The 17,250-nt window shown below is 40.6% G+C and overlaps 1 protein-coding gene across 1 annotated transcript in view; it reads right to left on the bottom strand.

The window, feature by feature from the left end:
• The window catches only part of rxfp2a (relaxin family peptide receptor 2a), a 128,731-nt gene that overhangs the window by 53,968 nt on the left and 57,513 nt on the right, over positions 1-17,250 (bottom strand). The window contains exon 5 of the mRNA XM_038278819.1: positions 10,132-10,203. Within this exon, the coding sequence (XP_038134747.1) occupies positions 10,132-10,203 (72 nt within the window). The remainder of the gene's footprint in view (positions 1-10,131; positions 10,204-17,250) is intronic.

The following is a 17,250-nucleotide window of genomic DNA, read 5'->3' as shown; positions in this document are numbered from 1 at the left end:
CTCTGTCTGCACCAGTGAACATTTGCTACGTGTTATCTAAAGTTTGCTCAGAGCAACTGTAGTGGCTAGCAGCCTGACCAGGGCAATCACGAAAGTGAATTTTACACCTTTCACTGCAAATGATTTATACAAAACCAAGAGCCACCAAAAGCATCCTTTACTAGACATGATAAATGTAAAAGGTTATAAATTATTCCCGCCATTTTATAAGTAAAGATCTGAGCGAACATATATACCAGGATAAGAAAAATTGTGGCTGCAGAGATACATTCTTTATATTCCTCAAAAGAAAAAAGGAAAAAAACTGATTTATGCTGCTCTAAGAACTGCTGTATGTAACATTCATCACCAAATTTGAAGCAATTTTGAGCTAAAAAAAATTGGACAATTAACCAACATGGTTTCACATGTTTGCAGAGGAGTTAATTATTGGAGCGGTTTTACCAGGAACCATATGCCCCTTTAAAAATATGGGCCATTCTGCGGCAATTAGTTTAATTAGAAAGCAGATGGTGCCTTTTGTTTTTTATAGTTCACTTAAGTATCTTAAGTATCATTACCTCATTCTAGTTAAGAGTTGGTCTTTATGAACACTTGGTTAAAGGTGGATGCTTTCTTGTTGAGATAAAACAAAGTGCACACAAATAATTAATCCACTTAGGGAATTGTTTATAGGAATAAATCACAACCAGGAATCAGGACAGGTTGAAACATTAACATTTTGCAAAGAAATCGATCTGAAAAGGTTATGCAGGCAGTATTCAGATAGAGCTGATTTAGTTGGGAAGGTTTAAATGGATTAGAAATAGTCATAACAGCTATTTAGATTGAGTTTAGTGACAGACATTAAGTTGATTTTTATCTGATCTTCAGATCAGGGGAGTAGTGAGGAGAAAAAGCTTGGCATGTTAGCTGCCAGTTTAAATCCAAAAGTAAGTCAGATCAAGCAATGTGTTAAACCCAAAGTTACAGAAAACATGCACAACCTACATACAGGATATCTAACACACTAATCTTTTATTCAGGTGTTCTGTTTTAAGCTAATCTCCCGAGGTAATATAGTTGCTTATATTTGTGTAAATCTTATTTTTCTCTCAATATATAAGGTTGGAACCAAACACAATGTACTAAATGTGTTGCTATCCATTTATAAAACAAAATAGAAAATTCTGCCTCACATTCTCTGTGGGGAATATCTGCTTATTTATTTCAGCACATAATTTAATAATACCATACTTTTCTGGGCCAATCTGGCGGCTTACTCTGTTTTTAAGACTTTTTTTTTAGAGCTATACAACCAGCTTTAATTTATGACCATCATTTATGCAATTCATTACCTTGCACATCTCCATATCTTAGTCACATCCAGCATTTTAGGGTTGGACGTTTCTAAAGATGAGCTCATAAGTAGTCCTCTTTAAAGCTGGTCAACCAAGCCGATATCTAAGCTTAGGTGACCAGAATGAAGCTCTCCTTCTGTCCATCTGATGCTCATCCCGGAAAACTGTGTTAGAAGTGTTTCATACCATCGGCCCCTGGGTTACCAACTTGATAAATACCTCTTTGTCTTCTGCTGTTTTTCCCAGCTCTTTTAAATATGCCTTTGCGGAACCACTTCTCAAATAAAATCTAATTTAGATCCTACTGATCCAGTTTCAGGCCCAAATCAAAGCTCCCATTCCTGTGCAAAGTTTTAGAGAAAGTGGTCATTCAACATTCAACCTACTTTTTTGAGAAAAAATACAACTTTTGACTTCTTTCAGTCATGTTTCTGCAAGTATCACTCTACTGAAACCGCCCTGCTTAAAGTCTTAGTGTTTCAGCAAATTAGTTCTAGTCTGACTCCACAGATTTGTTGAGTGGAATACCTCAGGGTTCTTTTTTTAAGCCCATTTGCAGATGACATACAGCTGCACTGCACTTTTAAGGCCTCTGAGATTCATAAATTCAACAATGGCTTAATGAACACTGTAAGCTGTTAAACTCCAATAAAACTGAGGTTCTGCTAATTGCCCTTCATAATGCCATTACTGCTACCAACCATTATTTAGGTTATTCAACCAAATCAATCTTTGACAAAGAAATGCTATTGGGCCACCACTGTAAGCAGCTGACCAGGAACTGTTTCTACCAGTTAAGGAATGTTTCCAAACCGAGAACAGTCGTTTCCAATGATGATCTTTTGTTACTCATCCATGGATTTTATGTCATCTCGTTTAAACAACTGTAATAGTTTATTTCTTTGTCTAATCAAAGGGAAACTATCTTGTCTGTAGCAAGTACAAAACTAAGCAGTAAGGCTGTTAATTTGCACTGAAAGGACTCATAATGATCAAATTACTTAATTGGCTTCAGGTTTCTTTTCGATTTTTGTTTAAAATCCTAATGCTTATATTGAGAGCTCTCCAAGCTCAGGCTCTGTCTTTATAATAGGGACCCTTTAAATCGGAGTCTGAGATCACTGGGCCAGAGTCTGCTTATGGTCCCTCATACCTGTTTTAGGACCCAAAGAGCCCGCTCCTTCCAGGCCTTTGGACCAAGGCTCTAGAACGATCTCCTCCCGTCTCTACATTCACTGAAACTATATTTTTTACACAAAACTTAAAACCAACCTGATCCTTCAAGCATTTTAATATCAGTACTGAAAGGATTGTTTTAGTACGATGTATATGTTCTTATTTTTTCTATTTATTGTATTGTGTTTTATTGTATTTTTTTTATTTTGTACTTTATTGCATTTTAGTATTTTGTTTGTTAAGCACCTTGTGATGTTCTGTTGTCTGTGAATGTGCTATAGAAATAAACTACAAGTTATTATCTCCTTACATTTCTCAAATCTTGAGGTAACGTTTGGTTATCTAACATAACCCCAGTTCTTAGAATAATATGAGCGAGGTGTCTCGCTATGGGATGCAGCCTCCTGCAGCCCTGATAGAAGCATTTATTTCAATCTGCCAGTCCTGAGTGGCTGGTGAAAGTGCCCGTCTTACGCCACACCCCGTAGCTCCGACTACTAAAGCGTGTGCGGATCACGGCACTCCAATTCAACAAGCAAACCTCTTCTCGCCGCCCTGCAAGAAGGGTCGTCTGGCGAGACACCTCACTCATATTATTCTAAGAACTGGGGTTATGTTAGATAACCAAACGTTCTTTTTCATAATATTCACTCGGTGTCTCGCTATGGGATATGGTAGCTCCCGTATTGCCAGACAGCTTATCGAACAAGAAACCGGCCAACTGGTCAAGCATGTAGAACCGGACAAAAGTCAGAGGCGAGGACCAACTCGCCGCTGAACAAATGTCCTGAACGGACACTCCCCGAAATAAAGCCCAGGACGCAGCCATCCCGCGGGTAGAGTGTGCACGCAGACCCCTGCTTCCATACGCCAAAGCTATAGCCTCCACCACCCAGTGGGCGAGGCGTTGCTTTGTGATCGGCTGTCCCTTACGGGGCTCCGCCCAGGAGACAAAGAGCTGATCACTCCTCCTGAAGCTCCGCGTCCTGTCCATATAAGAGCGCACGGCTCGAACAGGGCACAACGTGTGCGCTCGCTGTTCACCGGGGGAGGCGGAGAACGCCGCTAGCTCGATCGGTGAACAAGAACCAACCACTTTAGGAACAAAGGCCGGGTTGGGCTTCAGAACCATACGCGTGTACTCCGGGTCGAACCGGGTACATGCGGGGTTCACAGAAAGCGCATGAATGTCGCTGACCCGTTTCGCAGAGGCCAGAGCCAGTAACAGCACTGTCTTGAGAGACAGATGTTTAAGACTGGACCCCAACAATGGCTCAAATGGGGGTCCCTTGAGCCCCTTCAGAACCACCGACAAATCCCACGGAGGCAGCAAAGGTCTGGAGACGGGGAGAAGCCTGCGGGCGCCCTTCATAAACCGACAAACCAAAGGGTGTTGGCTCGCCGTTTTGTCTCCAAAACCTATATGGCATGCTGCTATAGCTGCCAGATAAACCTTAACCGTGGAAAAAGCTTTTCCTTTATCAATCAGTTCCTGTAAAAACGACAGAATCATTGGTACAGAACACTGAAAGGGAACGTAGTCCCGTTCAGGACACCACCGCTCAAACAGTCCCCACTTGGAGCCATATAGGTTCCTAGTGGAGGGAGCCGTGGCGTTTTGGATAGTATTAATTACACTCTGAGGGAGCCCAGCAGTGGTTAAATTAAGCCACTCACGGGCCAGGCCCACAGCTGCAGTCGCTCCGGGTGTGGGTGGAACACTGTCCCCGCGCCCTGCGAGAGCAGGTCCCTGCGCAGCGGCAGCTCCCAAGGCTGGGCGCACAGCATCTGGAATATCTCCGCCAGCCAGTGTTGTGCTGGCCAGTGCGGAGCTATCAGGATCAGCTTGTGATTGAATGCTTTCACTCTGGCGAGAGTGGGGGGTATCAGGGCCAGCGGTGGAAATGCGTATAGCAGCTCGTGCGGCCAAGCGTGCGCTAGTGCGTCTACGCCCAGAGGGGCATTCAGAGTGCTCAGAGAGAAGAACAGCTCGCATTGAGCGATTTCCCTGGACGCGAACAGATCTATCTGAGCGCGCCCGTAGCGCGCCCATATCTGCTCCACGACCTGCGGGTGCAGCGTCCATGCAGATCCACGGACGAAAACCAGTCGTTTGGTCTTACTAGACGCAGCAGTGCTGCATGTGTCAGCATCCTGAACTTGTATTTCCGCAGGAATTTGTTCAGGGCCCTCAAGTCCAGAATAGGGCGGATTCCTCTCCCACCCATTTGGGGACGAGGAAGTATCTGGAATAAAACCCTGACAGACTCTGTTCGGGAGATACGACAGAAACCGCTCGTTTGTCTAACAGAGAGAGAATTTCCTCCCGTAAGACTCGAGCTGATTCTCCCTGTGCATGTGAGTGTATTACGCCGGAGAAGCGGGGAGGGACAGTGGCGAATTGAAGCCTGTATCCCTGGGAAATTGTGCGCAACACCCACGGTGGAGCTGCTGCTGCTCTCCAGCTTTCCCATCTGAGAGAAAGCGGGGAAACATATTGCGGCTCCTGTCCCGCGCCCCCCTGTGGTAGAACCGAGAAATGATTCCCAGGCACCACAGGAGGTACGGTGGGGCGCTCCGCTCTACTCTGCGGGGACGGCTGTGCCCGTCCCGGGAGCAGAGCTGCAGGGGGCTGAGCGGCCACCCTGCTTATGGAGAGAGCATTGTCTGTTTTGGCTTTTTTTATTATCTGCACCCTCGGCTCGTGGCCTGGCTGTGACAGATTTATTATATTTATTTTGACACCATTTATTCTTTGAATAAGTGTGTGTGACTGTGCTTGTGGACATTCCGCTCGGGGCGCAACCGCGCAAACCTCCGGGGCGATGTCCCTCTCCTCGCGGACCGGCTCTGGGATGGGCAACGGTGGCGAGGTTCGCGCACAAAAAAGCCAAAACGGTGGGCCTGCGCAACGGGGAACAGCAGGCTGCACCAACTGAGGAACTGGCGGCTGTCAGGCCGCTCTCTTTTTCTTCCTCGCCTTCCTCGCCTGTGGGATCGCGCAGCGGTCGGGGAGGCAGGTTTTCCCTGCCAGCCGGCTCCGCGCTCCTTCCTCGTCGGACGGGGCAGACCTGGCGGTGTTGGCCGTCTCGGTATTTTAAAACGCGGCGGCTGGGAGGCTGCTTGCGCAAAGGTTTTGCGCTGCACTGGAGGTGAAGGCGCTGGGGCTTTGCGAGGGAGACAAAGTTTGAGGGCCTCGTTGTCCTTTTTCTTTGCCTCGCATCTTTGCTGTATTGTGGCCAATGCAGAGCCGAAGATGCCTTCAGGGACGATCAGCATATCCAGGATGTCATCCCGCTCCCTGTCGGTCAGGTTAGCAAGACTGAACCATCGCGCTCGCTCCTGGACGACGAGGGTTGCCATCACCTTCCCCATGGCCTGGACCGAGACACGTTGGATATGGAGAGACAAATCTGCAATGACCGCCATCTCCTCCCACGCGTCCGGATCTTGCTCCTCAGCGGACGCGCCAAACAATTCCGCATGGTAGGCAGTGAGGATGGATAGGGCGCTGAGGGCTCTGGCCGAGAGGGCTGCTGCTTTGTGTGCCCTTTCGGTCAGCACAGACTGAAACCGATCGGGCTTAGCTGGCAGCGTCGGGCGCCTGGGGGAAGCCGCAGACAGCTGGCTCGCGCTGCCTGGGCAGAGGTGCGCAGCCACCGGGACTTCCACCGGAGGCATGGAGAGGAGGGCGTGGGCGTCCATCGCCTCGCAATCGAGGGATGCTGCGCCCGAAATAGGGCTCCTGTTGCTGTATGGGCAGTTAGTCCATGTTTTGGAGAGCTCAGTCAGCAACTCGGGGAAGACAGGAAGAAGCTGCTTCACCGCATTTCGTGCCAGGGGAAGCCGTTTGCCTTCGTAGCGGGACCGGGTGGGCTCCGCTATTGCGACCGGCCAGGGGATCTCCAGCTTCTCTGGCACGCGTCTGCACACATCGGGCAGGTCCACATGGAGGGAGGGAGCTGGTGAGCTCGCTCCCCTGTCTTCCTTGGTGGAAGGGCTCGGCGGTTTCGGCTTCTCAGGCTGCGCTGGGGCCATGAAGGTGTCATCCTCTTCCTCGTCCTCTGATATGAGGAACGAGGTGTCGTCATCTTCCTTCATGGGGCTGACTTCCAGCACGTCTTCCTCGGGAAACGGGGGGGCATGGAGCTGCTCGCACTGGGCACCCCAGTCGTAGTCAGTCTCCGGAGCTTCCCCAGCTGTGTCCACGTCCTCCTCCGCGGCTGCACCTTGGGCGGCGGTGGGGAGGAATGGATGCTTCCCTGAAATTTTATTCCCGCAGCCACAAAGACGGTAGTCTCCCCTGGCGTGGGGGTTTTTGACGGTTGCCATTTTCCGACGAACTGGAGTGCTGGTAGGGAAAGGAACCGTAGCTAGCTGGCGTGCTAGCGTGGCGGGGTCGAGAAAGTAGCTGGTGTGCTAAATGCTCGTCCTACTCGAGCATCCGCGGAGGGGAGCCAAGAGGGATTCCGCCGTGAAGAGAATGGAAAAGAATACCGGTCCGGTCTGGAGTGAGCGGACAAGGCAGAAGCCAGAGCACAGTGCTAGCGTCCGGCGACGGAAACTAGCAAGGTCCGTCTGTGGGCAGTTAAGCTAGCAAGAAGGCTCCGACGTGAGATAAGCTCTCAGGTGAGAAGAGGTTTTGAATTGGAGTGCCGTGATCCGCACACGCTTTAGTAGTCGGAGCTACGGGGCGTGGCGTAAGACGGGCACTTTCACCGGCCAATCAGGATTGGCAGATTGAGATAAATGCTTCTATCAGGGCTGCAGGAGGCTGCATCCCATAGCGAGACACCGAGTGAATATTATGAAAAAGAACTACATTTTTAAGTTTACTCCAGCAAATAGAGGGAGTCAGATATGCCCTGGTAACAATAACGAATCCCTACTTGACCCTCTTCAATGTTAACAACTTTCTTAGCTGAGAATATTTTTATGCCTATTACCTAAATACTTGTTGCAGTGGAAGACTGTGATACTTTTGCTTTTCTCTCATGCACATGCAAAAGGCTGGTCTAACACACAAGAGGAGCATAGTTCTGAGAAAACTTGCACCATGCTCTTTTAGGCCTAAATTTCAGTATTAAAAATATATCTGTAATTGATCTGCTGTCATTTATTTTGTCCGAAAATTAATGACATACAAGTCCAAAATAACTGATATAAAGTATAGAAAACATTAGTCAGTATAATCTACAGTAAGTGCATCATACCATGTTATATTTCACTAACTTGCTGAAATAAATCTACTTGTGACTGTATATCTCTTTCCTGATTTTTGTTTAGTCTATCCCAATTATGTTACAATTGTAAAACATAAATTACTTTTATTTTATAATGAAAAATTAACTTTTTAAATGAAACATAAATTAAAAATGAAAACTAGATTTAAAAATTTAACTAAGCGGGTATAGGCATTCGTATTATTTATTGCCTTTTTATTAAAATAGCTTGTAGAAATAGTCCCTAAAAGCATGTTTCTGCAATGTAACCCAAAACCATAACCATTTGGAAAGTAATTGTCCTGAACCCTCAGTTTCCCCTTGGCTGTTTGTTGTGCATGTTTCCCATTAACGGAGAGTACGGAGTGGTTTAGGTAAATTATGTCTGTCAAAGCTAAGTAGGACACTGCTGGTCACCACTGCCTGCATGAACATGGCTGCTTAAAATAGAGATTTACAAACTAAAAGCTGAACTACAGCCTCTATAAATCATCTACACACCAATTAAGTGAAAGTTGTAACATCTGCTTTTATTTTGCAGAACAACATTTAAATTTCGCCATGTAAGAGGCTTCAATTAGTAGAAGAAAAAGTTCACAATGCAACCAAACTAGTACTCAACAAAAGTGCAGAACTCACCAAAATCAGACCAAGAATGCAGTCATTACAGATTATTTGTACAATGATGTTTAGATGTAAGATAATGTAATGTCTTGAAAGCACTCAAACTTTGTTTAAATTTCCAGTAAATGTGTGTTGATCCCAATATTTTGAGTGAATTTCAAAAATACAAAATATGTTGAAAAAATAAATACATAGATAAAATAATGTTTGAATAACTAAAATAAAAAAAATGAAACAATAAGTAAAAAAAAAACAACAACTCAAAGAATATAAATCTGGGGAAAAAAGCATATATAAGTTCTTCTGAAAAACTTTTTTTTTAAGTTTCATTTCTGGGTAGCTGTTTTTCAAATTTCCATGGAACAATATTCTCCCTACACATTTCTGTTATGGGTTGTTATGGGTAGTTGACCTCTAGGATCCTTTTTATCTTGCAAAGCTTTGTTTTTTTTGTATTTCAGGGTCTCAGAAAACTATGAAGGTTATCAAACATGGCCACAGATGACAGCCTTAGTAACTTTTATTTTGTGTATTTTAGTATTTAGATTCTTCTTTCTGCTAGTGTTCTGTGGTCTCTTTCAAAACAGATCTCAGAACATAAATAAATATTGGACCGGCCTCTAATCACTGTCATCAATTCATTCCCAGCTACAGAGATAAACGAAAAACCTCTTTGTCTCAGATTGTTAAGGAATGGATTGATAAAAAAGAAGACCCGTTACATGCGTTTTTAAAGATTCAGCCAATGTATGCGATCAAACTGTCATTTCCAAAATCAGGCTTGTAGGGAACTGATCAACCCATGGATCACTTTACATCTGATGAAGCTGTGTAGGATCAAGAAAGGCGCTACCAGCAGGGAAGAAAAAAAACAACAATTTTTTATTTAATCCAGAGAGGTTTCAAGACCTGACAATGTCTCTCCATCCCCTTGGAGACAAACTGGCCCCCATATTCATTTGGATCTTGCCTCACTCTTAAAACGCCAAAAAACTATTTTAACCAGAGAGCTACTTTATGGACACTCGGCAATATAAATTTTTTTTTTTATATATACACATGTAAGGTTTAATGTTTTAAAACTTATTCCAAACGAAGACCTTTTGTGTTTTTTCCCATGTAACAGACACAGTTGTAAAAGAACAACCTTAGATCTCATCAGAGACTGATTCTGCTTATTGTAGATCTAGCTATTATCTCACCATTTATCACAACCATTTATGCAATTGTTCCATAATTAACTTAGTTTCAGTGGTGCTAAGCTGTTTTATTTTTTTAAACGGTGAGCAATAATGTTGCTGGCTTAAATGTCTTTGATACTCAGTTTGATTTATTTATTAACGACGGTGCTGCAGCTTTTTAAATTAGAGTCTCTGCTGTTATGTCCTTGACAGTGTTGCCTTAGGAACCAATGTGCTGTGTGTATTGGCAATCCCCAATGATTTTGAAGCTAACGCTAATATCGCTTACAGAAGGTCTTCCAAAATAGTTCAGCCTGTGATCCCAAAAGTAACAATGCAAAATCCAAATTACTTTTCTCTATATTTATGTATGCATAAAAAGTAAAGTCTATTAATTCTGAATATTTTTAAAGTGACAACATAAGTATCCAATATCTTTCAATAAATGGTAGAATTGTTGCAAGTTTTTTGAAGCAGCCTAGTTTAAGTAAATCAAATTTTCTATAGAAATAGGCCCAGAAATGAACTGTGACCTCTTTAACAACGAGAGGATTAAAGGGATGGGAGTGGCAGCATTAATTTACTCACAGTCTCTCTAGTGCAGTGTATTCAGAGAAAACAAAGTCGGACAGAACTCTGATCCTGTTGCTCTTTAGAGACCTGAAATAAAAGCATAAGACAGACATAGTGAGAATAATGCTAAATACATTAATCATGAAGAGACTTACAGTACAGTGAGTTGGAGGAAAGGGTGAAAAGTCTGAAGCAATATGTGCTTTATTTGATCACACAAAAATGTGTGCTGCATTATTATTCAGAATATTATTCAGTTTTAATCATTTTTTATCTACAGAAGGAAAGAACCATCAACCAGAGCACTGAAGCACTTTAAAGTTTAAAGAAGTCTACCATCTGAAAAATGTAATACATTAAGTATAGGAACATTTTCGCTTTCAGAGAATAATCTTCCACAGCCTCAAACACACAAAGGAACGGTTAAAGCCAGACTCCTTAAAAGAGACTCAAGCTGAGTGACAGAAAATTCCTACTAAAACTTCCAACCATTGATTCGTACGGAAGAATGTCAGACTGATTGCCTTTATCTCTGATTTCCCCAAAAGGATTAAGAAAAATAAAAATCACAAAACTATACATTCACTTATTGACAGTAAATGGCTCACTTTTAAACTTTTAAAATGTATGCAGTCCTAATTATTAAAGGAAATGTCGCACACATATATCAGAAAAATTAAAGGATCCGAGGATCTTATATTAAGGAAAAAACTATTTAAGTAAGTATTAAAACTTTCACAAATGTAGTTAAATAAAGGAAATTAAAAGTGGGAAATAGAGACATGACATAAAGGTTATGCTGACATTTTCTGAAGAACATTTGGATGAACTAAGGCCAAAGAAAGCTCAACCAATAGTAAATTACTGACGGTATAAAAGAGAGCAATAAGACTGACCTTTCCTGGAAAGTGATGAATCATTTACAAACCTGAAAGTGATTTTTTAATCAATGCCCCATTTACACGTTCTGTTAGCGCTAAGAAAGTGGAAAAATATATAATTCTGAAATGGTAGCTGTATTTCAATAACATAATCTTTGATCAAATCAATGCAAATACTCAACTAAATAACAAAAACACTGCAAACAACACCTTAAAAAGTGACAGTTATTTGGAGGAAAGAAAATAAAAACAGGCTCTTGAGTGATTTACAGTCAGTTCCACTAAACCTCAAGAAAAAAAAAATGATTTAAATAAGATAAACTAATATATTAGGTGAGAGATGAACTAGAACTTAAGTGACTGAATCAAAAAGCAATGATAAGCCTCTAAAAAGGTTATTGTCTTTTACGATATTTCACAGTTCTTTGAAAAAGTCAACCGTCCTGATAGCGTAAAAAAAGAGAAGATTTTAAATGTCACATTAAAAGGCTGCATAATGAAAGCTTGGAAAGGTTTCAGTGCAGCATTCCCATGTCTGAGTTCAAAAGTCAGACACGACTAACAGAACTGGTGTATCATTAGTAAAGCAATCTGGGCTACTGCACATTCAGCCAAAGAACAAATGTATCATAGCCTTTGTTTTCAATTTGGTATCAAACAAATCAAACGTTAATACTAAAACTTAACGAGTAATCTTGTCAGAGCTCTAATGTTCGACACTAACGAATCAAAAATAGGTGGAAAAAGGAAGATAAGATTCTATTGTGTCTCAGGAAGACAACAAAGATGATGTGTTTCCTTAAAATGTCACTCATAACTCGAAAGGGATAAATGTTATCACCCTGCCAAAAAGATATTTAGATTATAGTATTTGCACATCTATTCAGGAGAAGTAAAAATCTTTCATTTTAATTGAGTTAAAAACTGTATCATCTGTTTAGCAGTGCTGTGCACGGAACATTTATTTCTAAATTTTAAGCAAATACTCTATCATCCTCCCATTTTTGTAATCAATCTTACAATATTTAAGTCATGTATAAATCATTAAGAATTTGCATTCTTAAACTAATTTTATAGATATCTATTTTTTCTTTATTTTGCCTACTTTTATGTTCCCAAACTTTATTTTTAGCTTAAAGAGACATTATGTTAGGTTTTTTCTGAAAAATATCTTAAAAATAGCCTTTTTATTTGACTCTTTCGAACTAAAACATCGTTTAATGAGCAGACAGACACCTCAACAGTTTAGAGCTGATGCATCTTTAAGCCTCTAGCCTATTTTCCAAGAATTTACTTTGTGTCAAAAGTTCCCAAGCTCATTGGCGGATGTGACGTCAAGCGTGTCCATGTTAAAAGGATCCAACCAGGGAAGCAATGGAAGCGTTATATTTAGGATGGATTTTGTGGATACTCACAAGCGACCAGATTCGATTTTTCAAGTAAACTCCCTAAATAATTTTCAATAATTTCATATACATGTTTCAGGCAGAACCTTATGGCTACAGGCTTATGCTTATGAAAGCAAATCTGTTGGACTATCATCTAGCTCTAGGACATCTGTTCGCAGAGCTTTAGTGGTAAAACAGGATACACACACACATACACGCACATAAACAGTAGCAACCAGCATCCAGCTCGATTTAGGCACCTATCGCAACTCCAGGTAACATTAAAAAAGTAAAAAAACCTGTTAATTTGAAGTTTGAGCTATGAAAATAAGCAAGAGTGCTGCAGTTCTGTGCTTTAGCCACAAGTGGCAGCATCATTAGAAAACTTTGAAATGCTTCTTTAAATTTTGTACCTTTGAAATACGTTTTTTGCCAACTTTAACAAGGAAAGTGTCTATCACAGGGAACATGCGCACACGTAACGGCAATTTAGAGACACTAATGAACCAAACGGTCCAGTTTAGGACTGGGGGAGGAAGCCAGAGTAGCTGGATATCAAACTCAGAACCTTCTTGCTGCAAACCGACAGTGCTACAAACTGTGCCATCACAAGGTGCATGCTTCATTACACTCACAAACACATTTTTATAAATCCTAAACAATTGCATATACATGAGCCCATAAAGACTTTTCAAAATAGTTGCAATATTCTGGCATCCATGCTGCCTGTGTTCCTTGCTACTATTTTTCTCCAACTTTGTTTTACTTTTTAACTTTATTTGTAGTAAAATTGAACTCTAATTCTTCTGTCATCTTAAAGCAACACTGTATAAAGTTTGACCCAAGCATTAATTTTAACTAAAAGAGAGAGTTATTGTCTTAAATCATAACAACACAAACAAGATACCTCCCCTTCCATCCACCACCTGTTCCGATAGTGCTGTGCAGGTTGCCAACTTAAGAGAGATGAGGACATAGCGCAGCTAAATTTAGAATCATGAGTGAATACGGTTTAACCTCTGTAGGTTGTTATGCAAATACTTTGGAAGTATACTGAGGCTTCTTCTGTACTTTTAACATTATTTCTGGTCCCATTCTCTTCCATGTTTGAAGTCTGTTGCTTTTTAGCCAAATGCTGTGCTCTGTTTTGGCAGTCTGGGAATTCTGATATTATCGGCTCAGGAATCGGGAAGTAGACATGAGCTTACACCACAACAAAGAAGTTCTGGACCATACCTTTTGATCGGATATATATAAAATGGCATTAATGATCTATTTTTTTTATATACAGTATTTGTTGTATATACTGCTGATGCTCTGTGCAGGCTGACCTTCTCAGAAGTTTGACTCTGTAACTTTAGAGGGACGGATTCACCACTGAATGAGTGATGTAACCACAAGCGTGGCTTTACAGCAATCGGAGCTGCTCTTGAACACAAGAGCTAAGCCTGTAAAATTTGTTAGGTTGAACAGATATGGCTCCTGATCAGACATATGTTGGTTCTCTAATGCAGGATTTAATCTCAAGTTGTGAATGTGGCCTAGCGTACCAGTAACTCCATGACTCAATCTGCTATCAGCTTCCAAATCACAGAGCCTGTTTAATTTAGCAACAGTGCAAATTTGTCAGCTGCTTTTAGGGACGCTAATAACTGATTCCAGTGGGTGCATCCTGAAATTATTGGTAAAATGCTGCCGACCCAGCTTTCAACAATCTGATTTTAATTTAATTACTTAAAAGTATTTCAGGCAATTTCGTCAGAGGTATATACAGTAATGTAACTGACAAAGGGCCGCATTTGTTGTTTAAATATTTAAATGATAATCTTTAAAACTGCGGCACTTTATGAGAATATCAGTAATTCATGCATTTCCCAGCTTCATAGGGTGCAGAATGCTGCTGGACTTTTTTTAACAGGTACAAGCAAATTTGACCACATTTCCCCTATTTTAGCCTCATTAAATTGGCTCCCATTACATTTCAGGATTCCTTTCAAAATCCTTTTATTTGCTTTTAAAGCTCTTAATTGTCCTCCCCAACCTACCTGTCTGAGCAGCTTTATCCCTACACACCCTCTCGCTGCTTTAGCTCAGCTGACCAGTTGTTACTGAGAGTGCCAAAGACAAAACGCAAAATGATCTTCCCTTGGCCATTAGACTGTCCTATTCACTTTATGATTTTAAATTTCTTCTTAATACCCATTAATTTTTCTTTGTTTTTAACACGTCTGAGATGTTGACTTACTGTGTCTTTTATTATTTAATCATTGCTTTTTGTTTTATTACTACTTTTATACACCACTTTATTTATTGTTTTTATCATTTATTAATTGTATTTTATGATTGTGTATAGCATTTTTGTGTAGTTGGGGCTGAATTGCTTTATAGATACATTTTGTATGGTGGGGTAGGGTATGGTAATTACAGTGATATGCATTTATATTACCTACTGTATATGTGGCATGCAATCGAATAAATATCATTTACATATGTCACACTGTAAACTTTTACATAGCAGAGGGTCCTTGTTACTCTGGCTTTGTTCCTTCTAAAAGACCCAGGAGGAAATTCAAAAGTAAGTGGGAAGAAGTGCTTAAGATTACTCTAAATGTAACCTGGAGGGTCATACAGTACTTAGAGCGAGGCTCTAAATGGAAACAGCAGCCCTTTCATAGCGATCACTACCAAGTGTATAATAAAAAGTAGGCCAGTTCATCATTCATTTCTTGAAAAGATTCCTTCCGATTTATGTTTTTCTAGCTTTTTTTCAGATGTTAACTACTATCCATTGGGGATTGTTTATTTACAAAAAGGATCCACAATTAGAATCAATTTAATTTGATTATACTATGCTATTAATCACAAATGTTATAATTATTATAATATTATGTAATATTACTTTTTTATTTTATTCATAAAAATGAAATTCACTCTAAACAATGATTGGTAGTTTAACTGATCAATAAACAATAAAGTAAACCATAAAAACCAGCATGTGACTTTGAACAGTTAAAAAGAACATTAGCATAAAACTGCATAAAAGTTCCTTTTTGATATGTAAGGTTTTTGTCTAATATTTACATCCTCAATAAGGATATTATAAGTAAAGTTACAGCACATAACAAAGACAAAAACACATTCTGTGTTTTTAAACAGCATTGAAACATTTTCTTTTAGAAGTAATTACAGTTAATGTCTTGTCTGAATGACTGGTTTAATAATACGTATATAACAAAGTACTTCTAGAAGCGGTGAAAGTAGAAAAGCTGCCATAGCAGCTATCTTGAGCGAAAAATTGTTGTGTGTTTATGTATTTGAAGCTGCATTTCTTAAAATACATTTCCAAATATACTGTATCTATATCAAATGTATGCTTGTCTTTGTGTAGCAACTTATCCCGATAGAAAATCCATCATACATGTAAAAACATTACTTGGCAAAAACACTTTTTAGATTCTGATACGCTGCCGTTTGTTTTAAACATGGTTTGTCCTATATATGTGCTTGTTAGGTAGGTTAATTCTAATTTTAAGTCTAAATATATATTCATTTTTATTAGGTATGTTGCTCTCTTCTTTCTTTTAGAGGTGTGTCTTTAGAGCTCTGCCTAAAATTATCAAGATGTATAGAAGAGAGGTAAAATATGGCAGTAAAAAAACACCATAAATGCCTTTTTGCCCTCTCATTCACTGCATAGATCTACTGAATGGTAGTCCTGTACATCACCTAGAATAGCCAGGGGACATACTGTAACAGTGATAAAGACTGCATTTGGTAAATATCACATGCCGCATATCACATATGCGGCAAATATCTTTGCCGCATTCAGCTCGGCAAAGAACTCATGATCTTCCTCACCACTGAAGTCCTCAGACATTTTTCTTTCGTTGTTTCTTTCTTTGCACAGGTAAACAGCACATTTCTTTTTCTACGCTTACATTATCGGCAGAGCAGACGCTGAATGCGCACTTTCATCTGGTTTGGTCTGCCGCGGTTTCCGTAGACTCGTGAACCCGCTTTTAGGAAATCCTATACACTACTGTTTATGCTCTAAAAACATTCTAAATGACTTTGTTTCGAGTAAATTGTGGACGCTACACACTCAGGACACTTGGAATACATTGGACGAGCAGTATGGAGGAATATTGACACGTTTTTTGTGGACTTTTATGGACCTTTCTGCCTCGGGCGCTATGGACCTCCATTATTTGAATGTCAGCAGACAGCAAGAAGCCTCCCAGATCTCCAGATGTATTTGAGATATCAAAAAAGTACTCCAGAGTGTTGTTCAGCATGGGGGTGAGTAGAAAATGAAGGCTAATCATGTTTTGGGTGTACTATTCCTTTAAGAGTCCTTGTTTGAGAGGAAGATTAAAATGTAAAGTACCATGTCTTTATGGGTTTCTATGCAGGTGTGCTTTTTGTTGGCTTGTTTTATACGTTATTTCTGGATTTTACATTTTGTCTTTGGTCTGATTGTTGGTATTTTCTGAATTTCACTGAATAGGATATTCTGCTTCTTCTTATGCGTAAACACAGAAGTAATTTCCCAATCAGAAGTGTTGAAAGAAAGAGGAACATTTCAAGGTGTGAAGGAGGTTAAAAAATATAAAATGCAAAGAATACAGGATGCATTACCAGCAAATTGCGACAGCCTAGAACAATGTTTAATGTTCATTCCACATGCAAAGGAAGCAGCAAAAGCAGTTGGTTTACATGCAAAGGCAATGGTTGACACACATCAAGGTGCATCAAAAGGTCCTGCAGCACATTTACAGCAGCAGGAGTAGCACATCTGGGCAGCCGAAGCAGTGTCTCATGAGCTCCTAAGCATCTGACGCACATCACCAGCAGCATATACTAGA

The sequence above is a fragment of the Cyprinodon tularosa genome, unplaced genomic scaffold (assembly GCF_016077235.1).
Source record: "Cyprinodon tularosa strain WSP-4 unplaced genomic scaffold, ASM1607723v1 ctg144, whole genome shotgun sequence".
In the NCBI taxonomy this organism is placed as follows: domain Eukaryota; kingdom Metazoa; phylum Chordata; class Actinopteri; order Cyprinodontiformes; family Cyprinodontidae; genus Cyprinodon; species Cyprinodon tularosa.
This window is presented reverse-complemented; position numbering and strand designations above follow the sequence as displayed.